Source organism: Strix uralensis, chromosome 5 (genome assembly GCF_047716275.1).
Source record: "Strix uralensis isolate ZFMK-TIS-50842 chromosome 5, bStrUra1, whole genome shotgun sequence".
Lineage (NCBI taxonomy): Eukaryota > Metazoa > Chordata > Aves > Strigiformes > Strigidae > Strix > Strix uralensis.
This window is the reverse complement of record NC_133976.1, coordinates 7,597,879-7,622,845: the sequence shown is the minus strand read 5'-3', so window position 1 is coordinate 7,622,845 and position 24,967 is coordinate 7,597,879. Positions and strand designations below refer to the sequence as shown.

Here is a 24,967-nt window from a genome sequence, read left to right as displayed (position 1 = left end):
GGAGCTGGGGAGGAGCGTGTGGGGGCTGAGGGTGCTCCTCCATATTGCTGCTCATCCACGATGGAGGTGGGGAGACACCTTGTGCCCCATCTTGGCATGGGTGCAAATCCATGGACAGGCATCGGAATGCTGTGTTTTTCATATTTTCTCTCCCTCTGGCTGCTAGTTGCCAGTGTAATTAGCCCCAGGCTAATCACAGAGCACCACCAAGTTCCCCTACTCTCCCTCTGGCCGGAGTGGTGATGGCGTGCATGCTCCCGTGACTTGAAGTTTGGAAATCCAGAGATACCTTGCTGCTCACAAATCTCAAGCCCACTCCACAGGACTGTTCTGGGCCCTTCCCAGTCTGGATTTTAAATCTGAAGTATAAGGAAATGCTTCTGGCTCCTGTTCCATATCAAGTCAGGGTACTGACTGAGGGGCATGCTGCTACACCAAGAATGTCCTTTGTTAAATATAGAGATACGCGGACATGTAGTATTTCATGGACATGTAGCATCTAGTCACTTTAAAACAAAAATACATTTTATTTTATCTTCGTCCAAGGGAAAACAAAGGGGAATTACTCTTAAACCTTTGCTAATGAGCATCTGCTGGCCATGGCCACCTGTCATGATAGCTCATCTGCCCTCTGGACTGCAGTTTATGACGAAAACAACAGAAAAATAATCGTCCCTGTTGCATGAACAGGTTTCAGTGTATTGTGGTTTTATTCTTTGCGGTTCCTTGTCCCTCCTGGTTTGCACTATTAGACCTATTATCTTCCTGTGAAGACCTACTTCAGCTAATGCCCATGTCTTTCTGTTAGTATTCCTGTGCTAAGATCCCCTCTCTTTCTGAAGCCTCTTAAAATGATTAATTTTGACTTGACAGATGCATATGTAATTCCTCCTTTGGCCTTTCACATTGATTTTCTGTGTTTTCATTAAGGTTAATGCTCCTCAGATGAAATCAGCTCTATTATCATTCTATTAGTTTGATTTTGGCCTAGTAGCATTTCCATCAGATTTTGATCATTGCAGAATCTATAACTATCACAAAGCTCCTGTAATAAAATTGGATTCAGGGAAAAAACCCCATAAATCCTACTGTCGCAAGGAACCAATTAAAAGCCAATAAGAGATTGCATCTGCTGGGAGTACTTGTAATTGATGAAGAAGGTTGCAACCAAGCTGATGAACAACAAATTTCAGTCAGCTCTTGCATTACCTGAAATTACGGATGAAATTGTGTGAGAACATGAGCTATAGCTAACAGAAGTCAAGAATCCAGAGTCTACAAGAGATAATTAGAACAACCAGCAAAATAAAAGCAACTCCTCATTTTAATTACAAGGGCAAAATAGGGATTGTTTCTCCTGGTATGGGTAGCTGAGAATTCACTGACAGCATGACATGAAAAGTACACCGAAGAAAGATTTTCTTTGGCCCAAGAAACATCTACAGGTATTTTTCTTGTGCGTATTTTAAGAATATTCATCTGCTGAGAGCGAAACAAATCTTACACTATTGAGGCCTTTGTTTGAATTAATCAGCTCTAGAATAGTTTCTATTTTATGTTTGAAGCAAATTATTGAGTTAAATATTGAGTCACTGCACTTTTTATTTCTAATTCCACTATTGATCTGTTCAGCGTGTTTTATCCTCTGTGATTTGGATTTTCATCCACATGACAATTTGGAGAAGCACTTATTTATGGAAGTAGGTTGACAGGAGAATTTGTCACAGATGAGTACAAAACATCTGCTATAACTCTGCCCATTCAGCTGTGGTATCCAACGTCCCTAAGGCTTTCTCCTACAGAGTTGTTCCATTCTCCTTAGCTCAACGTCACAAGCTATAAATTTCACGGCACAAGCATCTCTCACAGGTTGTACCATCCTTTCAATGGTCAGAACTCCAGAGTACAGAAGCATGTTGACCAGCCACACATGACCTGGTCTTTACCTTCATTTGGAAGAAAAGCATTCCTGTCCCTGTACCTGAAAAGCTCTGCTGCTCTCCATTAGCCATCACTGATGGACAGCGGTAACGCTTAGACTTCGTACCACAGCTTGACTTCTTTTCCTTGAGGATGGTTTGCATGACCTCGTCTGAAGCTGGGGGCCCAGTGGAGTTTTCTGTGTACCCCATTATGCTAGAACAGCCATCCCCAAACCACAACTCCTCTCCCAGGTGCCCGAACATGCCCTTTCTCCTCACCAGTCAAAGCACTGACCTAGGATCTACTCAAAGACCCCATGAACAGTGAGGAGAGGACAAGCAATGACAAAAATGGATGCTTCTTTTAGCTAGTCTCTCTTAAAATGGGAATCCAGTGTTCTGGAAGTGAAACCCCTCCATGAAGTAAGTCAGCAATAAAGGCCATAGACCAGTTGCTGTTGGTCATAGAGCAGTCTTGTGTTTCTCACGGACAGACGGCACAGCTCTTAAGCCACATCAGGGAGGGTGAGCACATGACTCCTGAGGGTGAGGGTGTCAGATGTGTGAGGAGACGTGTTTGAACACTGGGTCTTACCTCCCTGGTGTAGTGCTTGTGGGGAAGGGACTGTCCTTTTGTAGCTCAGCAGTGACAATTGCTTTCTTCATTTCTGGTGTACATGGAAACAGAGAAACCCCAGATTTTAGGACTAAAACCATTGCTAATCGTAGTCATATCATAATTTGTCCTCATATTTAAGACCTTTCAATATATATTCTGACTGAACTGTACTACGTGATTATCTGCATAACAGGTGTGGAAATAGCTGTACTTTTCAAATGAAGACAAGATGGCGCTGATGGAGATCTGTTAAGTCCTGAACTCATCTTGCTCTGTCCCACCTCCTTTGTCCCTCCCGTGATTTACTAAACCTAATGCTATTTCCCATAACTCCTGCAATGGGGCGCAGTAAATACTGTCATCATAGATGTCAGTTTTCTGTTCAGAAATTCCCACTTTGGGCTACTTGAGGCTTGCCTGGTGAATAATTAATGTTACAATGGTCTTTTACCTCGACTGAGTATGTTCTGAGTAGAACTCATGTCCTTTTTATTAAATAAATTTAACCATTTTATTAGATTAATGCTGAAAAGCTAGTATTTTCACAGAATCACAGAATCGTCTAGGTTGGAAAAGACCTTGAAGATCATCCAGTCCAACCATTAGCCTAACATTGACAGTTCTCAACTACACCATATCCCTAAGTGCCATGTCAACCCGACTCTTAAACACCTCCAGGGATGGGGACTCCACCACCTCCCTGGGCAGCCTATTCCAATGCCTGACTACCCGTTCTGTAAAGAAATGCTTCCTAATATCCAGTCTAAACCTTCCCTGGCACAACTTGAGGCCATTACCTCTTGTCCTATCACTCATTACTTGGTTTTGATCAAGACTGCACAGCAGGGGCAGTTTATGATGACTGTAGCACTATCCTAATGAACCTGGATACACGAAGTCAGTCAGTCACTTCCACTCACACTAGTTCTGTGGGAAGCTTATGGTCCACAGTCCTTCAGGGGGATTTTAGCTGACTGTCTCCACAAAAGACATCTCCCTCACCTTTTCCCTTCTGCTCATTTCTTTCTGCATTAGGAATATGCAATTGCCTAAAATCTAGAGACACAAATTCCTGCTTGCTTGGCTTTATTCTGAATAACTTTTTAACCAATGAGTCCCTCAGATAAGTACACCCCCCCGTTAGAGCAAGGTTTGGGGGTCAGAGCACCCTGTCTCTTGTTAAAGCCATTACAACAGTACAAGCAGGAGCTAATTACAATTGCATTTTGTTATAGTTTTGTCCTTGACATAAACCTACTCCAGTATAGGTGCTCTTTAGTTATAAAAGCATTTTCTCTTGCATTTTGTCTTGTAGAGATCCAAGTATTTCTACAGATCACACTGCCTATATATGAAAGAGAATTCAGGCTTCCCCACTCTGGCTGCCCAACACCTCTGAGACCAGTGCACTGTAATATCAAATCAGGAAACATTCAGGCTTATTATAATGTGAACTTTGAAGTGGAAGGGCGAGCCAAGAAGTAATAAAGTGATATTAAAAATATAAAGTTGAACTTTCATATTCAGATTGTGTGATCATCCCACCCTGCTCCTTCTGAACACCCAGCTCACAATTCTGACAATCAGAATGAAGTGGACTGGGCACAAACTAACCTTGCTGGTGCCCCTCAGTGAGCCTGACAGACCTACCACAGAACAAGATGGCACAGATTTAACTACTGGATTGTAATGATTGCTTCCAGCTATTCAGTTTTGAACAGTGGAGGAAAAAAATTAAAATCTTTCCCTACACCAGGGTTGGCAGATCAGTTCAGAACCACTTGGAGGCTTCCTTCCATCTGGGCAGTGCCAAAGTGGCCAACGCTTTCTTTTCTTCAGCAGGAAGACGATGCTGTAAGGAGACACCATTTTGGCTGAAGGTTTTCATGCATCTCTTACTTCCCTTCCCTGCCAGTTTTCAACAGTGCAAACATTAGCTATTTGCAAAAGACATGAAACTCCTCATTTGCATGGATCCCAGCAATTTGCTCAAACTGTTTCCTGCCGTGCATGCTGGGTCGTATGTTGTTAAGAGTTGTGCATTTTCCTCCCTTATGCAATGGCAAATTAAGAACTGTTTTTTGTTGAGATAAAAACAGCAGGGAGGGCAAGAACAGAACTAATACACTACAGTTCTTTCTACACGAGCTTTTCAGTCATAGGGATTTGCAATCCTGTTTCAGCCTCCAAAGTAGTCACAGGCATAGATAATTTTATACTTGCAATAGATTTATTTTGAGATGTGGAAATCCATTATACTCCTCTTTTTAAAGTAGGTTACATCCATCTCAGTGCCTTCTAGCACAACACTGTACAACTTCAAATGAATTTATTATAATAAAGAAGAATCAAGACACCACCTTAAAAATGAACAGTTCTGTAAAACCAAGTGACTTGGGTACACCAGGAGCTACATGTATCAGACCTAAATGATCTGTTTTAAACCCTACCCACATCTGGCTAAAGCAAGAAGTTACATAAGCCATCAAAAATTTAACATCAGATTAGTATGGTCACAAGGGCAGCAATAAAACTGCCATCTGGAGAAAAAGCAGGGTTCATTTCAAATGCTCAATGAATACAGCACTACTCCATTTTGCTGAAAGCTTCTCAAACAGCTTTTTCAATGTATTAGTTTCCTGATATATAGTATATGAGAGATGAAGTATTTACAGGCTCACAGTACTTTTAATTGATCAGCATATATCCCATCTCCCCTCTGACTTCAGTGATTCAGCCCCTGTTCAGCACAGCACATCAGGGGAATGTTCCTTAAAGGTTTCATAGCAGCAGACACACTGGGAGTTCTTTAATGCATCCATGTTGTTAACCTATAAAAATTATTTTCCTAAAGCAGATTAAAACAAGATTAGTGAATACAGGGCAGGAGTTTTACCATTTTCCCATTGAATTACTGAGAAAAACCCTGAAAACCTCCTTCACGGGATGTAGAGTTGAGCGTCATTCAAGCAGGAAGAAAAAAAACATGTGTTTGGCAGGTGAAATACCGGAAAATGAAGAATTGGAGGGCATCATTCAATTAATGCAGTCCATAACGTGAATCTGCAGCGTGTCCAAATCGGGTAGAATTTCTTCACATTTGGGACATGAATACATTGAGATATTCCGCTGTTCTGGCCAGTCTTGACTACCAGTTCCTGCAAGTAGAGAAGATAAATGATTACCTGTTATATTACTTGATTTTTCCACTCTTTTTGTGGAGTGGTTGAGAGAGGACTGGCTTGCTCCTAACAGCCAGAGAATCATGCTCTCTGCAGCTACCCAGTTGCCAGAATAGCCACAGGGGAGCTGGGGAGCTGCCTGCAGCCAAGCAAAGCTGTTTTAAACTGAACACAGCAGGGCCTGGCCCCGGGAGCTGGAGAGGTGGCTTTCAGTACCTCTTTGGACAAGGCGAGGTGAGTGTTCATGATCTGGTGCCCTGGCTCCGTGGCGATTCTGCATCTCTGCCAGAGAGTTTCTGCAGAGAATAAATAAGTCAAGGGCTCTAGAAAAAGACTCAGCAAAAAGTATCTTCCCTTCATCTCCAGAAAAGGTAGGAGGATTCAAAATAAAGCAAAGGATTTGCAAGTAAATCGTGTCAACTGGTCATGCATTTAGTTCACAACTGCTGCTCAGAAACAGGACCTAGAAACCCTGCTGCTTTGTGAGATTGTGCCAGGGTCCTGCTGAAATCAGGGTCATACAACTGACACCAGCAGGATTTGGGCAGCTACACACCTAGGGATCTGGGGCATGCTCCTCTGGAAAACTCCAAGGACTCTCAGCTATTCAGGGCAAACTGCAAATTTGATTAAGGTAGAAAAGCAAGTTATACCAGAAAAAGGGTTCAGTGTACAGTTAATGGGAAATGTAACTTGATTCTTCAAATTCTGAGCACTCTTCCTGTACCCATGGATTCCACAATATGAGTAGGGGATACACAGGTATTTCTTTTTTCTCTTTTACAGCTTAGAGTGCTAAAATGGTGCAATTCCAGGGTATCACAGTACTTGAAACTATGGGTACTCACTTACCACTGCCACCTGGAGAAGCAGCAGATATCCCTGGCACACATGCAGCAAGTTTAGCTGCAGATTCACCACTAAAATAGAGGCCAGAACCCAAAGAAACTCACATGAATCAGCAGGGAGAATTTACCAAGCATGAATCATCCAAAGTGAAAACTTGCTAAGGCACCCAAGTAAGAACTAACACATCTTACAGAGATTCTATCACAAAATTAAAATGAGAAGTCAGCCAATTCATTTTTTTTTCTCTTTTAAAATTCAAATTAACCAACAAATAAATGTCTACAAAGTTGTTTGCCTTTCTACTGAGATGCTAGCAAGACAATGTTGGTCAACAAGACAGTCTGAAGGCAGCTCAGCCAAAGTCTGTTCTCACCGGCCAAGATCTTCAAGGTTTTGCTGCTCTTTTAACAGGTACGCCAGCTGGACAGCCAACTGCTCCTTCTCCTCATGGATCTTCTCTCTCGCTGCCCTCTCAGCATGGAAATCAGAACAATAAACCTCCATCTGATCAGAGAAGTGAAATCATGCTGAGAATTTGTAACATAGACTGAACCATAGTCATATATGCCAAAACAGAAAATCTGTATCATAGCCTGCATCTACTCAAAACACTCCTACAGCACCTACACACTGCAAAGGGAAGACTTGCACTACTTACAGTTTCTGGATTCTGTGTAAGATACTTCAAGCGTCTAGGACAGCGCTATTGCCCTCTGCTGTACAGAGGCAGAAACGAGGCATAAACCAGCAGTGAGGAGGGGACTTGACCGATGACACAGACAAATCTGTGGCACAGACAGTGGAACCGGGCCAAGATGCCAGTTCTGTGCCTTAAATGTGAGGCAGACCCTCTTGAGTCACTGTTTACACACACTGGTTTGAGTAAAACCATCCCTAAAACATATGCAGTGATTCTTAAGACAGTGATTTTAAATACACAAACACATCTACTCCCAACTTTTGTTTGTTGTGCCAGACTCCAGCATACACAGTTCCTCCTACAGAACTGTAGGATATGGTGGTAAAGGCTCTGCAGGGATCTGCGAGGCAGGCTGAGTAAAGGAATTATGCTTTGCAACTGAGGAAACGTATTCAGTATTCCAGAGCAAGCCAATAAATACCTCCTTCTGGTTTCTGAATATGGGATGGGGGAACTAGCTAATTTTCACAGAACAGCCAATACCTGAGCACGGAGCACAGTCATGGTTTCAAGGTCCTCCTCTTGCTTAGTAATTATCTGCTTCATTTCATCTATCTGGAGCTGCTTTGCAGCAAGGGCTTGTTCTGCCAACTCCACCTTTGCATTCAGTTGTTCCACCACGACTTTATCCACTCTGTCCAGCTGCAAGGAAGAACTATGATTACGAGATGAACTCAGAATGCGACCCTGCCTGAAGTGAAAGTTTGCTTCTTACTCCTCCTGCCCTTGGAAAAGCTTCCAATTTTGGTCATCAAAGGAACTTAATGGACTAAGACAGCAGTGGTGATTGATATTTTATTTTAAAGATTAGTTTTGAGCTTTCAAACTACATCGTATCAAGTTAAAAGAGAACTCCCTAATGGACACTGCAAGGGATGTTTTCCCTCTTTCCAAAATTATACAGAAGAATCTGGCACTTCCATGGAGCCTCAGTTATGAACAAGACCTCACTGTGGCAGGCATTCTACTCGAGGTTACAAGAATATTTAGATGTCTACCTTCCCACATTTACAAATTACACTGCAGGAACACCTACATGCCTTCGTATATCACCGATCCCTAAGGACTGGACTCCATGCTGCACTGCAGATTAGACCTTGTCTAGAAAACGCCATGGAAGCACTGATGTGTGGATAAAGTTTTCTCTAACTGACAGCAGAAGATCTATGTTTATCAGAGCAATGCTGCTATGTTGTACGCTATATTATGTGGAAGGGATGACAATTGTTTCCTGCCCAAATTTGTTCCTAGATCGAGTGTCCCATCCCTTCCCGCTCCCCCCTAATTAATTACGATGTCTTCTTGTGATGAGTTTACCTCTTTGAGCTTCATTTCATCAATTCTTTTCATTGCTTCAGTGAGTTCAGGAAGGAGTTTGCTATATGAATCCTGCAAACTACTATATCTTGCCCTATGACAAGAAAAGATGTGAAAGTTTGAAACACTTCAAAATTCTTTGAAATCTAAATAATCTGTTAGAATTTATAAAAAAGCCACCACCAGCTCCTTGCAAATGAATCTGCATTTCTGATGAGAAAAAAAATCAAGCTCCATGTCTCAACATTTCTCTTCCAATGAGTTGTGTGCTGCTGTATCCATGGACTGAGTCCAAACAAATGTCCTTACTGATCGTCTCCATTTCGTATTGAAGAATCCATCACCCAATATTTTTATATCGAGCTCACAAATTCTGTTCAAAATGTAACACCTCTCTTAGGAAGACATCCAAATCTTGACTCAGATACTTGAAGTGAAGGAGAATTCATCAGGAAAAGAACCAGACACAAACTCCAAAGATAACGAGCAGCTTCTCCAGCAGAAGACAGGTCCTTCAGGAAGTTCAGCCCCTCTGTACAGCTTGGACTGACATTTTCACACTCCTTACATGGACTGCACGTGAAAGGGAGTGGGGAGCCAAAGCAAACAGAGTCTCTTTACCTCAGCTTCACTGCACACTTACCTCTCCTAGTTGCAAATGTATTGTAGGGACCTCTTCATTAATGTCACTTTCCCATCATTGCCACCACCTGACTTGTCCCTGCCCTTCAAGATGTGGTTGCATTTACACCTGCTAGTTTGTGGTCACTTTTCTGCTTACTCTACTTGTATGTTATACCCGACCCTATTCCACCTTTGACTTTACGACAAAAGGAAGATACAAGTCAGAGCTTACAGTTCCAATTTTCCTAAGTGAGGGGTTCAGTAGATGAAAGAATACAGTTTGGGCCTAACATGGAGACTCCAGATACAAAGTGACATAGATGCTGAGGTGAATGCAGGTTGCTAGTTTAGCCTCTACAAATATAACATGGTTTCAAAAGGTGCAGAACATAAAACTAGTATTTCAGATTCAATTTCCCTTTGGCCAGGTTCCCTTGGACTTCCCTTCCTCACTGACAATACTCCCTGGAATATAAAACCAAGTCAGACTCACTTTTCTTCATGTGTCTTGGCTTGTTCCAGCTTGACCTCTGCCTGCATGCTCTCCACCTGAAGTTCCAATTTCTTGATGGTGTGTATCAGCTGCTGCTTCTCCTCCAGTTCTGAGGCAGCAGCCGAGCTTTTTCTTTCCAGTACTTGGCACCTAACAGAACAAGGAAGAAAGGTTGATCTCTCCTGTTCATCATTCCTGATGGATTTGGCACACTAGGCATATTACAAAAAGAAATTTTTGTGTGGCTCACTTTAAAGCTTATTTTGATGAAGAACAAGGAAAGACAAAAATTAATCTATACACAACCATCAGAAAACAAAGCTACTGAAACCGACGCTTACTTTTGTACTGTTATGCATCTCAAAGAACTGGAATTGGACAGAAAACTAAGCAACTAAAGTGGGGGTCTCGTAACCACATTTTTATAACCTACACAATTGGTCTTTGAAAGCACAGACAGTTCATGTGAAAAGGGTCATAGCCAGGTCCCGTATCTTCTTCCCCTAAGACTAGAACAGGAATTGATTATGTGAAGCAGAAAACAGGAAACATTTGCCTTTATATCAGGAAGGGTTAAAATCCAAATCTTCAAAATCAAGACACTGGGGTTCTATTTGTAGAACTAGGTTGGCAGCTAAGATTTTCTGACAATTACTGTATTTCTGTACTTTCATCTCCACTTACAAAGAAGAAGCAATCTTTTACAGGATTTCTATGAAACAGATATTTAAGTTGATATTCGTAGAGCTCATGAGTTTCCCAAGGTGGGAGTTGTCATAGAAATATATACTGGATGTCACAGCAGAACTTTTGTTCTTCTGAACCTTACTTTTCTTGAAGCTTCTTCTGAATCAGTTCTGCTTCTTTTAACTTCTCATGGGCTTCCTGAAGCTCTTTAAACAGAGCACAAACTTGCAAATTCAGGGTTTCTACTTCACTGCCAACCTTTTAGAGAAAAAAAAAAAAAGGAAAATTACATACGGACAATTCAAGATAGCAAAGTTGCAGGCTACAAGATCTAAGCAGGAAGTATCATTCCTTCTCTAGAGAAAACAGCGTCAGTCAGTATGCATCGTTACACTTTATACTCAGTCATAGGGCCCCGTCCACAAGGCTTCGCAATTACCAATTATTTCTAAATATGGCAAAACCCCATTTTGACTTAACACTTTCATAAAACCCCTATGACTCAAAGACTACACTATTACTGACTTTCCAACATTGGCTAGAATACACCTCATGCAGATGGGAAACATATCTACATTTTCCTTCTCAAGAGTTCCCAATTTAAAACACATGAGAAAAGCAGACAGACTTAGTGATTACTGCCACTCCCCTAAGCAATAATTACAGTCTGTCAAAGAAACATAAACAATCAATCAATCTCTAGGTAGGCTTCCAGCCTGCTAGCATCATTGTGCTCTTCAGAAAGACATGTGACAGCCACTGTAGATCAGAAGGAGCAATTTGGAAGCAGAGAAGTAGACGAGGCAGACTAAAACCTTAGACTTTCTCCTCCCAGTTACATCCTGCTCTGTCATTATCCCTTCCATTCTAGTTTCCTCCATTCTTGTTCAGGCAGAAAGCAGAGAACACAGAAGTTTTTATGCATTGTAATTTATTTGATTACACATGAAACTCCTCCAGCCAACTGCCATGCTCCCTACACATAGCAGCCTCTCCCACGCCACACGCATGAGAACCACAGGTCTGGAAGACTTCAGTTCTTGACTTTTTGAAGGAGAAAATACAACCCCAAATGGTAACTCCATTACCATGTATTCATGAATCAACTTTACAAACCAAGAAGATGATTTCTAGTAATCACTTCTGTTGTGAGTTTCTGGCCTTTTCATTTGGCCTTTTGACCACAGGAAGATCACTGAAGGATCCTAAAGACAGTCAAAAAACAAGAGGAGGAAGGAAACAGCAGCTGGGTTCTCCTCCAATCCAAGAGACAAAGGACACCTCAGAATTTCAATTCTTAAAAAATATATCCCCACACTCTGGAAGATGTGAAACCTTTGACTCTTGCTGGTTTGTAGTCTCTGGAGGTACATCCTGGAGCTTTCCTTAAAGAAACTCTGAATCTCATCAACATGCTAGCATCAGTTTCATTGTCCCTAGTACCATAATTTTCATTGATAATAGCTTATCAAATGCACAGAAAGTCTCCCGTCCAGCATGGGAAAAAGCTGGGTGGCTGTGACTAAAAAGAATCAGGTGTATCAAAGGCATGCTGCTGTCCTATTTCCTTGAAGAAAAACTCCAGTTTTCTAACAGGGAAAGTCCACCACTTCCCCAGGCAACTGAAGCAATAGAAGTTGTTCATCCATTATGACCTGTGAATATTTCCAGCTTTCATCTCAGAGCAGAAGTGTGGAACACAGCCAGTGTGACCGAGAGGCAGTCAGTACACAATTGTCTACTGACAGATGTTGCTGAGGACACCCTCCACAAGCTGCCCAAGCTGATATCATTCACCAGTCATACCAAGCAAAAGGGACCGAACAAAATGGTGTAAACACTCACAAAGCATATTGCACTATGCTTTTTCTATCTCAGAAGCAAAGAGAGATTGTTCTTCTACCATCAGAGCTGCAAAACAAGCCACATTTTATGCAGCAATCCAACTAATCCAATCACACTCAGAGATGAAAGCACTGATTTTTTGTAAGGTGATGGCATTTCAATCTGCAAAAAAACTAGACATCAGTACAAACTGCCTTAACAGAAAATGTGTCAACAAATGAAACCATGATCACTGGTAATAGTCTGACTTCTGATAAAGATGGACTGTGAATTCTTGGTCCCTGGTGAAAGTTAATTGTAATTCAAGCTATTTTACTTAATTGGAACACAATCAATCCATGCTTCTGGTAGCCTGGCTGAAAGAAAAGGCTAACCCGACTCAAAACACCCCATCCCACAGTACAGACTGTCTCTCCCCAACACCCATTTCTTACCCTGCTCAGGAAAGGAGCAACACCTAAATTGTAGCCTCCTGGATGTCTGCTTCTGGGAAGCTCATGAGCAGTGTCCCAGGGAAGGCAGAGCAATAACTGTGGTGGTGCTTTGAGATGATTCATCCCAGGAGACCTGGCTGAGGTTAGCATCCAGCTGCAGTTTGGCAGAGGATGTGCTCTAGCCTCTTCTCCCCCAGCCCCTCCTAACTCTCCAAATGGAGCCAAAGCAGGTCTGAAAAACTTTTTGCTCTCTCCAAGGATGTCTTCAAATGTGGAGCCCTCAAAAATAGTCCACACTGCTCCCCCGCATTGTTTCATTAAAGATCTACATTTTACAATAGGAGGAGATAACATGAACTCTGCTGACAAGAGCCCTCTGAAGAAACCCAACAGCATATAAATGGAAACGACTGCCATCACAAGCACGTAACTAAGCTGACCTCAATATCAGCACTTAGATGAGGAGCATCTGGCTCAAGCTGTAACCCACGCAAAGTTGAGATAAAAATACTGGAAAGAATTAACTGAGACATCATCTGCTTTCCCCTGCTTGGCCTGACTGCAAACTGGTCTTGTTTAACTAAGCCAGCCCTGCCCTAAAATATTTTTCCTGGCCTTCAGAAGGGCACAGGTCTCCAGCAGATCCCACAGCATATTTACTAGCACCTCAGATAACCCACGCTACCTCACATACAGGCACTCTTAGTTGCCTGCATTATGCAGTTGCACTGAACCTGAATGGATCTCCACTGCTATGGGAGCTTAAACGCTTACCTCACAGAAAGGCTGACAACTGTAGGCACAGAAATGTAGGAGTCTAAACCTGGAGCTGAATCCCAGCCCCAACAGCCATTCAAACCCTTAACTGAAAACATCAGGACTGAGTTTGCCTGGAACTGTATCTTGGTCCAAAATAGTTATGCCCCACCATTCTAATACATCCCACCAAAACCATGAAAAAAAGCCCCAAAGCAGGTGCCATATATGAGCTCCACCTTTAAAGTCTGTTTTACAGTACACTGTCATTGGATTCTCATCCAAAAGCTGACCTAGCCAGCAGCAAGGAAATTCACCCTGAATTCTGAAGCTAGAAATGACTGCATCTCCCCCTGTTTAGTGGGCATGGCCAGAGCAATGAGGTATACCAGCAGTTATGCCATGCTTCCTTAATTTTTGGTGGCTGGTGTAATTTGGAACCACCTCTAAGATATGGATTGCAGAGTTCAAAATTCACTTCCATACCCTGTGCAGGATAATTGCCCCTTCCTTCCTGAGTGTAAGTGGAAATCTAGGCCCTGAGGTTATTGGCCTCAACAAGTAAGCTGTATGTTGTTAAATCTCAGCTCAGGAGGACAGGTACTTACAGCCTCTGAACTCTCCTCTTCTTCCTGTTCAGTTTGTGTCCCACTCTCCAGGCAGTTGCTGGTTTCCTTCTCCAGCTCTGACAGTCTGGAAAACAGAAGGAACCAATGATGGATCTCATTTAATGTGAGATTGTGACTATTTAAGGATTTCACGTAACTGATGTACTCTCTTTCTAATGTCACTGCCACAAATGAGAAGCAGAACTGAAAGCACAGACATGCAGGAAAGCCTGCACAAGAGTGGGGGTTCCTGAAGAGCACAGAACACCCAGCACGTATATTTAATTAAAATGGATGTATGAATCTGCAGGTGTGGTGAAGGACAGTGACATTCTGTTCACAGTGACTGATCTTTGGTACAGTCCAAAACTGCTAACCCTTTGGAAACAGGTCAGTCTGTTCACTGAATCCAGTAATTAATATTGCCTCTACTTTGATTTGATATTTTCAGAGGCTGAGATTTCTAAGAATCATTTGGTTATCGCTCATTACCTCTTCTAGAAGACCACATAGAAGCAATTACCGTGACACCAACCTTTCATAGTAGATAATGTCCAGGAAGTCTTACTCTGTCTCTGCGAAGTGGGGATTTGGAACAGCTACTGCTTAGGCAATTTTTCCCATCTGAACAGTCATACCAATTTATACCAGTGTAACTGAGCTGAAATGGACCCTCATGTAGGTCTCACTGGAAAAACTCTCTTAGACAAGTTTGGAATTAAACTTATTTTAGACATTTCTAAGGAGCTTTTCCAAGCTCACACATTGCTAAATGTAGCCTGCCAATATCACGAAGAGGACTGTAAGCCCTGTTTTATACATAGTGATTTGCTTAAGGCCCCACACACAGATGATTCATACAAAAACAACTATGGAGGAGTGAGGGGAGAGAACATCCTCAACTAGTCATCATATCATTCTGACATAACCTGGGGAAAGTTTGAACCCAAGAGGAAATGAGTAATTTGTCTTGATCTGTGGTGCTATAGGAAATAATAACAACGTGGAAACTCCTTTGCCCACAGAAGAGAACCTATAAGGACTATCACAAAAATAAGTTATCACTACTGAGTGCTTGGCAAATTCCCCATCCAGGTCATACTGATATTTCAGCTTGTCTCTGATCAGTCACAGACTCAGTAACTACAGCAGCCCTGAAAGAAAACAGCTCCAAATGTTACAGTGCACCTGCTTCATACCTCTCTTTGTGATCCTGCAGCTCCTTCTCAAGTTTTTCCCTCTTCTGCGTCTCATTTCTAAGGCAGCAGAGCAGCTGGCTCACAGTTAACTCCTCAGACTCCAAATTCTTCGATTCATCTGCAGGTTTGCTCCTGCTTCAAACAAAACCAGATGTAAATAACAACAGCTACAACTTTACTACAGCACTCCCTTATCCCTAGTTCTGGGAGCCAGTCTGAGAGGCCACCATTTCACACAGTGTGGAAAACCAACGTTCTGAGCTTGCTCCCAAGAACCAAGACCTGCCCACAAGCCACTAGTCACAGTCCCCATGCGTGCAAATGCAGTCCTTGCTTTGCGCAGTGTTCAGACAGCCCCCATCAAGCTGGGGGAACAATTTAGTACTTAAGCAAGGAAAACAAAAGTAGTCAAGACAATACAAACCCCAGTGCATTTATTCTAACCTACTCTGCAGCCCCTTCTGCAAAGTGCTGCTGTCTGTTCCCAAAGTAACATTTTTTTCCAAAGAAACATGCAACATTTCTTATCTCTGTCTCAGGACAGAGATCTGCCCCAGCAAAAGGAGGCATGTTCCACTAAAAATGGTCATCAGAAATTGCTTTCTTTTTCAGAAAAAAAATCTCTTCAGTATTTCACCTCCCTCATATTCTATAGCTCTTTTCAAAATTGCATTATGCTACTGTAGAAGTGAACCAAATCAAATACAAAACTATCTAAAAAAATAACGTAAGTCAATTTCCTGTTGATAAAATACTATATTCCATTCCCTCCATTTTTATGTCCATCTAGACAGAAAGTCAAAATCCCCTAACTATATGGTAGGATGTACAGTGTATATAACCTGCCTATCTCAGAAGCTCAGCTGTAAAACAGCATACATTTAAAACTTTGCTTTTGTAGTTCAGAACAGAAAGGAAAGCACAGTCCTCTAGGTACTCCTGAGAGCTAGAAATCTTTGGTGAGCAAAATTCAATACCCCAAAGACAGGGTTCAGCCAGGATATTTTAAGTAAATAACTTTTATCAGGGGATTTTTACTGCACAGTTCTACTCTTACAGAAATAAACCTGTCCTGAGTGGATCACATTTCTCTGAACCTGTTAACAGCACCAGTCTAAAGTTTCAATGCTGGACAAAGACACGTGGTGACACAGAAAATATTTTAAGAGGTACATATACTCCCTGTTCTCATAGATATGGCCCAGATACTCAACAAAAGGTAAGCAAGTCCCACACAGAATGTCTTCTCATAATCAGAGTGTTCTCATAAGGCACTGCTAACGACAGCCTGAATACCTGCAGCCCAGTCTGTGGTCACCAACTCTTTCAGTTTCATCTACGACCACAACTTTTTCTCCCTGCCTTGAATTTCTTAACTGCATGCTGAGGGACAAGTTTTCTATGTCATTACATTAAAACGCCATTCTCCCTTGCAGTGATGTATGGAGTGACAGGGCTTTAAGGGAAAAATCTGTATGTAGTGCACAGCTGTCCTGCTACACCCTTAGCATTTTCTATATCCTCTCCTTCCAAAACCAAAGGCCACAAAGTTAGTAAGAGAGTTCAGCCACAACCATCTAGCTGCTAAACTGGGCAGTATCCAAAACGGAAAGTTTAATAGTATCAGCTGTCTATGTCCATGAGGAGTAAAGGTTCAGCTAGGGGCAAGAAAGTCCCTTGTGCCCTAGAGCTGATGTAAAGATCAAATTTTGAGAAGTAACCTAAACAGAATGCTGGTATCTTAAGCCTAGTAACCTGAAAAACTCAGGACTACTCAGTAATCGCACTGCCTGTCTACCCCACCGTGATACAGTTTATACCAACTACACACAAACAGAACAGACAGGTTCAGATCTGAAAGACTACGAGAGCTCTGAATCTTACTAACATGATTATAATTGGGTAGAGAACACTCTATTAGATGGTCTCCAATGATTAGAAGGGAGGGAGTCCCTGCAGCCTCTATCTTTGTATTTTCTGTTTGGCCTCCCTTAAAAGCCTGAAAAGCTGGCAAGTCAGCATGTACATAAATGCTTGGCCAGCTGGCTAGAATATGCAATCCCTCTTATTACCTAGTAAAAAAATGGAAGAAAAAATGTCAGAGAGCTGAGGGTCTTTCTGACATGCTAGGAAGGCAGAGTTACTGCAATGGAGGAACGCAAGGCCACAGAAAACCAGGATTTTCTAGTGCATTCCTCATAAAAAAAAGTTCCCTTGCATTGAAAACAAAACACATTGCAGAAGTCTGAATCATACACATCACACAAGAACCTACGTACATGTAGACAGCAACGTTACTGGTCATTTTACCACTATTCTCTTGATGTTCCTCTGCAGTTCTATTTATTTCTCTTTCCTAGGAAAGAAAAAACACTATCAGCTTGGTATTTGGACTAAGCAGGACACAGTTTTATTTACTTGAGTTAAGGAAGAAAGAAAACCAGGGGAAACTACAATCACGGCAATAAAAATAAATAAAACTCTTACAGATTTGTTTCATGTTTGGAAATTCTTAACTTGAATACTTCACATGCCTTTCCCTGTATCTCGTCCGGACTGATCAGAGAAGAGGAACACGAATGAGATTTGGCCTTCTCCTTTTATCAGCAACTTCCATGGCCACTCTCCCCTATAAAGATGACTGGGCACCACACAGCAACAGCCAGCATCACTGCAGGTGACTTTAAATATAAGCCTAAAACCCACTTTCCTGCCTCCTGAAAGAACAACTCTTCTTTTCCACTACAAAACTCACACACTCACTCTTTTATCTTTGTAGCCCAAAGGAGGATCTTTGCAGCAAAAAAAAGAGAATGCATCCTTGAAGGTTTTCTGCAGTCTGATGTTTTCTTCAACAACTCCAAACAAGTTTTAATTAAATTATCTTAATTTCTTGTTGCACTTGGACTTTCCAGAGAGGGATCTGCTATTACGGGGATAGCAGAGATCCACATTTTCACATTTCGCCTGTGAAAATTTTTCAGATACAAGAACAGTAGAAAAAGTAGATTTTTGTGCCTCTGGGGAACACTTTGCGCTTAGTTTTGTTTGTCTGCATCTCTGTCAGTAGAAAGTGAGCCCCATTCTCAAAAGAAAATGCCCCCCTCTATGCACAGGTGTTGCCCCTTAACTGATGTTGCCCCCTCATAGTACTGATGTTCCCAGGAATTCCAACTAAGATAAGACACTTAACATCTTTAATTAGTTTGAAATAACCTGCTGGACTGCGTTGGTTATTCCAGAGAATATTTTTAGTGCGATGGAGGAGGTTACCTATGAAATTAATTTACTTTGAGCATGAAAGTAGAAGTACAAAAATAAATCCCAAGTCCTTTACCACTACATCTTGTAACACACAAGTGCTCTGTGTCAGGTAATCTAAGAGACCATAGAATCACAGAATCTTTTAGGTTGGAAAAGACCATTAAGGTCATTGAGTCCAACCATGCAGCTCTTCTCCCAAATCCACGGTGAGTGTATCTTGTGTTACTGCTGTGGCTAGCAGTTTGCTGTTCCCTCTCAAAAGAGGCATAAAGACTTTTCACTGACATGGGTATAGATTCACCCTTTCTACTAAAGGAAGACAGGGTTCTAAATACCTCACTGCAGAATGTCATCAAGTAAACATTGTCACTGTGATTACACTCAGACCCAACTTACTCATCATTTAGTCTGGTACAAGAAGAAAATTCAGTTTGCAAAAAAAGGGAAGAACAAGCTGGAACCAAAGTTTCTGGCCACAGGTCACTGTGTTCTTTTTATCCCCTTCACTTACGTTCATCCCAATCTCCACAAAGGAATCCTCTGCTGAGATGTTCAGCTTGACCTGAAGTTCTGAAATGATGGCTAGCAGATCTACCTTCTCAGCCTGGAGCCGCTGCAGCTGGGATTTCAGCTGCCTCGCTTCCTTCTCGGGAGTCATGCAGCCCTCCTGGGATAAACAAACCCTGCGTTAGCTGACCAAAAGGAAACACCAGCCAAGGAGCACAGAGCCTGAATGTAACAACGGTGTCCCACATCCCTTCTTCTCTGTTTAGGTTTGCCTGGAAAAACCCAACGTACAGATCTCTGAACAATGCTTTGGTGCACTCGACAGCAAGAAATCTAAACTGTGAAACCTAGTTAATCAGACGATGAGCATCATGCTTCTGGAAAACATGAGCCTGGTTCTCTGAATGCGCAGCTAATTAGGATGTAAATCTGCCTGAATTTATGCCTCTCACTACCACATAGGGTCTCAGCCAACCTACAGAATTATTGTATTTTTTCACCCATGTCCCTATTCCTCTTTTCCCAAATATACCCAAGATTCTAGGGAAAAAAGACCAGGGGGCAGAGAGCTTTTCCATACACTCCACTTTCAGCCTTTCCCCACCAGACAACTTCTCTGTAGCCCATTTCCATGTATAAATCTCTCCCTGTATCCCTGACCTTCACACAAAGTCCTATACCCCTTCCACAAAGCCTCTGTCCCTCAGAGTTTCACCCCAAACTTAATGTCTCATTCCAGCGATGAGAGTCTCCTCCACCTTCTGCCTCTTCCCTTTCCCCAGGATCCTCAAAACCCTCTCTTAAGCCTCTACATAACCAGGAAGTCTCATCCTTTTTCTCTCCTTTAAATGCCTCTCCCCATTATGAAACCTCCCCTGTGAGTTTGTTTCTTACTGATTTTGTAATCTGAGCCTTCCACCTCCTGGTAATGCCTTTATTACACCACATACCACCAAAGTAAATTCTGGACAATTCCTGGAGTTTGAATTACATTCTAATCTATCATTCATGCCACATCTCCAAACTCTTGCTATGCTGACAGTGTCTCTCATCCCGCAGTACCACCCTGCCCACCTGACTTACTGCTGTCTCTGATTTTGTGCTTATGCTGTAAGAGGATGCAATCAGAGTCAGCCCCTGTGAAGTGAGAGCTTTACAGCAACCTGTGCTAACAGAGGTATGGTTTTGAGATGAAACCCTCTTATGAATGCTGGTTTATCACTAAGGGAGGCAACACAATATACCTGTGATTTACTTTCAGTGAAACAGAGATGTCACTTAATGGTAGGAATAGACTACAGACTATCTCAGTTAATAGCAAAACACAGAGGTGAGAGAAATTAGACTAATTTTAAATTAGTTTTTCTGTTCGAGAAAACTTTTCATGATCTTTCTAAACAATAAAATAAAGAAAAAAAATGAAGTAGAACTAAGGCATTCAAGAGAGAAAGCAATTTTGGCTTAAATGACACTGTCAGCCTGAAAAATGTAATCAGAAATGAAAATGTTGCTGTTTAGAGTTACCGCTGGCTGATAAAACTGCAAAGAATCCCAGAAGAATCAGGCTTACTCTATGAAGTTCTTGGAATGAGATAAGAGAGATGTATTTTTACTTTTCTGTATGTTGGATTACTCAAGCAGGTTGGATCACTCAGTTAATAACATACTTTAATATTCAAAGTACAAGAAATTCTAGTATAGGTAGAGGCAGAATAAATCCTCTACTTCCCCTTAAAAACTATTCCAGATTTATGAAATTCTGAGTTTCCATGACAATCCCGAAACACAACTTTTAGCCTGTAAAGACTGTGTAAGTAATACTTACACAATAACACTATTTCTACATGACTTTCTTCCCCTTTGTAACTTCTGAACTCACTGGCCAATTTTGATTTACAAGCTCAAAAATTTCTTAGAGTTCCATAAAGCAGGCATTCAGGAGAGGAAAGGTGAGTTTGCTAGTGTCTCTCTTGAGAAAAAGGCTAATACACACATCCTTCATCAGGCAACAGAGAATCCACATGGGGGCCAGAGGTACCGGATACCAGGATGCATCAGTTTGGCTCTGCATGAAACTTCTCATTAAACACCTTTTCACATGACCACATGGGACACAAAGCAGGTTTTGTTTTAATAGGCTTTGTCCATAGATGTCTTCAGTACTACCTGCAGAATGTTGCCTGGCTACTAAGCAATCACCTGCAACGTTAGAAATGACATTACAGAGCCAAAGGTAGGACAGAGGGAGGAAACTCAGTCAGCCTCAAACGGGGCTGCAGAAGTACAGATCTAATCTGACCTCAGTAAAAGAGTTTTCATGAGAGAAGAATGATATAATAAAAATAGATGGTAGGTCTTTTTTTTTTTTTTTTTCTTACATATCAACTTCTCCCTGGAAACACAAATAAGAAAGCAATTAAACGATCATGAGAGATAATCTAACAAGCAAAGGGAAGGATAAAGTCAAGAAATACCCAGCAGTAAACAAAATAAAGAATGAAAAGTTAGCAAGAAATGTTAATTTCTTATATCTTATGTCAAGAATGTTAATTATTGTTAATTAAATGTTAATTAAAATGTAAATTATCTCAGCTGTGGCACAATTACTACACTCTGAGAAAACTCACTTGATAAAATAAGTCAGGCCAAGACCTGTTGTTAGAGCATAAGGATAAAAATGGAGATGTTAACAAATCTCCAAATGTGCTGAAGGGACACGAATACTCCAGACTTCAATTTAAAAAAATCATGTAAATCCAACCAATTCCTTATTTACCATTTCAGCTCCTTCTTTGCTTTCCTTTAAGCTCTGAAGTTGTTGCTGTAGCTGTTCGTTTTCAATGCACTTGGCTAGCAAGCACTCCTTAGCCTCCTTAAACTTTAACTCATAAAATTCTCTTTCTTCTTTCTGCTTCTCTCGCCAGATGGAAAGTTCCTCATATCGGTCCTTCATAGCTTGGTTATGCAACTTCATGGCTTCTAAACGACAGCCAGAGACAAGACATTGATTCACGTTAATAGTCTGTCAATGAAACAGCAGATTTCCACTACACTGAGCTCAACATTCTTCAGTATCAAATGGGTTAGCAATAACTGGGTATGAAATGTGAACCTACTTCTTGTGTACCTTAAATACCAAACCAGAACTAAACTTATTATAGTCCATTAGCTCTGTAATAAATAGTGTTAAATCTGCTGCTGAAATCACATGCCCGCACTCTCTCACTTCTTGACTTATTCCTAAACCAAGAACTATAAGCAATGTACTTGGTATCTTGCTGCATGTGCTATTTACATGATCAACCCAAATAAACTACTGAATTGAGATTCTGAAACTATTGAGACTTGGTAGGGAAAACAGACATCCTAGACTGGTAAATTACTGCATGAAAACAGATGCTATCAAATCAAATGCCTCAAATATGCCCAGCAATGCTCTACTTGAATATTTGGTTGAGATTTGATTGAAAGCAGTGAAAAAATATACCCAACAAATTACAGCAAAGTCAGTTCCCCCTGGCTGGGAAGCCATGTGTATGTAGCAAAGTCAGTATGTAACAACATCAGTCTCACTACTGAAATGCTTACAAGATTTTTAGGAAGAGTCAGTGAAAGTATTTCAGACTTGATTTTTTTAAAGCAACAAAGTCAAAGCCAGTTGTTTGAAAATCTTTTATATGTTGTATTTTCCAGTAACTTCCACTATGTCCTGATGTCATATTATAAACTGCCAACAAATCCTTCAGGCTATGTAAATAAATGCAGCTCTGGAGAATGATTCTGCAAGGTATGAGTTACAGCAGCTGTAAATATGGTCCCAAAACATTATCTTATGATATAGGACCTTTTAGCAAAATACCAGAGGTACTTCTAGAAACAACTTTCCTGCCAGACACCCATGAGACTCCAAGGCCGAGAACTTGGACCATGTCCAAAAATGATTCAGGCAGAATTTATACACTAGTGTAAAACCACAGCACACAGGATATGCGACTTTATGCTCTGCTGCCATATAAACAGTGAGGTACCTCTGTCTTTTACACAGAAAATTCCTGATCCCTTGGATTTTGCTCAATCCATTAAAAAAAAAAAATTAATATCTGACACCTAAACTCCTGGGATCCAAACTCAAATCTATCTCGCCTGAAAGACTCAAATCATTAGGCATTTTCAGGGAAAACTATCGGTTTCTCTCCTCTTCTGCCATGGCCACCACTTCCTTTTGAAGTACAGAAGGTGCTGCCACATCTAACCATTCATAGTCATCACTACATACAATGCAGGACAGCCTGCTCCAATTCCCCTCTCTGCCCGAGAGGATGCAGCTCCTTTCAGACAGCATCCTAACCCAAACTGTTCTGGGCACTGTGCAATAATACCCACTCCCCTGATGCAGCTATGGAAAAACGTTAGACTGCCCAACAGTCCTAAAATACAAACCAAAAAAGCTTTTAGAGGTTGATGAGCAAAGAGAATATCATAGCAAGAGATTTTTCATCTCACCTCCTAAAACACACAGTGCTATACTGCTTATATGCATAATTCTAAAGCAAGTAAGTCACCCATACATTGGGCTCTTCTCCCCTCATCTTCCATACCGACTCAATTTGATGTGTCCTGTCAAACTGGCCTCGCCACTTGCAGAGTATCTTATACAACAAACGCTACCCAGGTATAAAATGTTATCCAGCAAGGGCAAATGAGCACAGAATTCATACTCATAGGACAAAAAACGTCAGAGAAGAGAATCAGGGCTTCTGCATTTCAAGACCAGTTCAGATGCACATTCACCTTTTAACTCATTGTTCTCAGTGATTAGTTCTTTCATCTGTTGTACCATCTCTTCTGGGGTGTAGGTACTAAGGGTAGGGGCTGCCATGTTGTCTGTTCTGTTTTCCATTTTACTCCTGGGATGCTCTCCATTTTCAGCAGGACAGCTCTTCAACTTGCTGGACATCTCTGAAGCATCTACTACTAGGTTTGCAAAGAGAAAACTCTTCAATTTCTCGCCCAATAAATGTTTATAAAGAAAACATAATCATACCTTCATTCTATTATGGCAAGCAAGCCACACATCTTGTCATAACACACTGGCACCTTCCAATCCCTCTGACCCCGCTACACAGAGTCTCCACATCCGATTAACCCCTCCCAGGCCGGCATGAATAAGCAACTCATCCCCGAGACGTCTCTCGGGCTAACCAACCCTTCCTCGGGAGCCCCTTCCTCTGGGAAGGAGACAAGAAGCACCCCTGTGTTACCCCCTCTCTCCCTCACGAGCCCTGGCGTGCGCAGCCCGACAGGATTTGGGGGGAGCTCCTGAGGGGAGCTGGCTCCCGCGCCCGCCCGGCCCTGACGGGGCCTGCGGCGCCACCGCCTCCCGCCGCTCCGCTCGGCCTCAGCGCGCCCCGACGCTGCGTTTCACTCCAAGATGCCATTTCCGCTGACTTTTAACTTTCATTTTCGCTTTCTTGTCCCCTTTTTTCCTTCTCCACCGCACACCCGGCACCCCGCCGCGGTACCGGGGAAGGCTCAGGCCCCCGCCCCTGCGCAGTCACAGCCGCCCCGTCCCGCTGCAGCCCCCCACCCCCCCAGCCCCGGGGACGGCCTCCGGGAGCCGCAGACCGGCGTTTCCCCGCTTGCCCTTCTCCGGCGCGGCCCGCCCTCCCCGCAGGCCCACCCCGGATCCGCCGAGTCACCGGGCGAGCCCGCCCACGGCGACCGTGAGGGAAACCGCCCGCCGTCCCCCCGCGCCGGGCTCGCCTCAGGGGCAGCCCCCGCCGTCCGCCGCCGAGCGCCTCCCCGCTCACCCCCACCTCACGGCGCGCCCATGGCGGCGGCGGCCCGGCTCAGCTGACTGGCCCGTCCCCGCCTCCTCCTTCTCCTCGGGGACTTTCCGAGCTCCGCGCTTCCCGCCCACCGCCCAGTCCGGCAGCGGGGCCAGGCCACGGGCCTCCCTCC

The 24,967-nt window shown here is 42.5% G+C and overlaps 1 protein-coding gene across 10 annotated transcripts; it reads right to left on the bottom strand.

The window, feature by feature from the left end:
• Positions 1 to 4,749: 4,749 nt before the first annotated feature.
• OPTN (optineurin) lies at positions 4,750 to 24,922 on the bottom strand. Of its 10 annotated transcripts, none has more exons than XM_074869790.1 (14): positions 24,817 to 24,922; positions 23,798 to 23,980; positions 21,783 to 21,985; positions 19,011 to 19,166; positions 17,515 to 17,591; positions 15,236 to 15,370; positions 14,037 to 14,121; positions 10,536 to 10,651; positions 9,707 to 9,856; positions 8,590 to 8,683; positions 7,756 to 7,914; positions 6,946 to 7,076; positions 5,940 to 6,019; positions 4,750 to 5,699 (listed from the first exon to the last, which is right to left on the bottom strand). In XM_074869790.1, exons 2-14 carry the CDS (start codon positions 23,961 to 23,963, stop codon positions 5,578 to 5,580), a joined length of 1,674 nt encoding a protein of 557 aa, XP_074725891.1. In that variant the 5' UTR covers positions 23,964 to 23,980; positions 24,817 to 24,922; the 3' UTR covers positions 4,750 to 5,577. The 10 variants fall into 10 exon arrangements, with proteins under 10 accessions (XP_074725891.1, XP_074725889.1, XP_074725890.1 ...); XM_074869788.1 differs by having other exon boundaries at positions 24,823 to 24,915; XM_074869789.1 differs by having other exon boundaries at positions 23,798 to 23,977; positions 24,823 to 24,915.
• Positions 24,923 to 24,967: the final 45 nt, after the last annotated feature.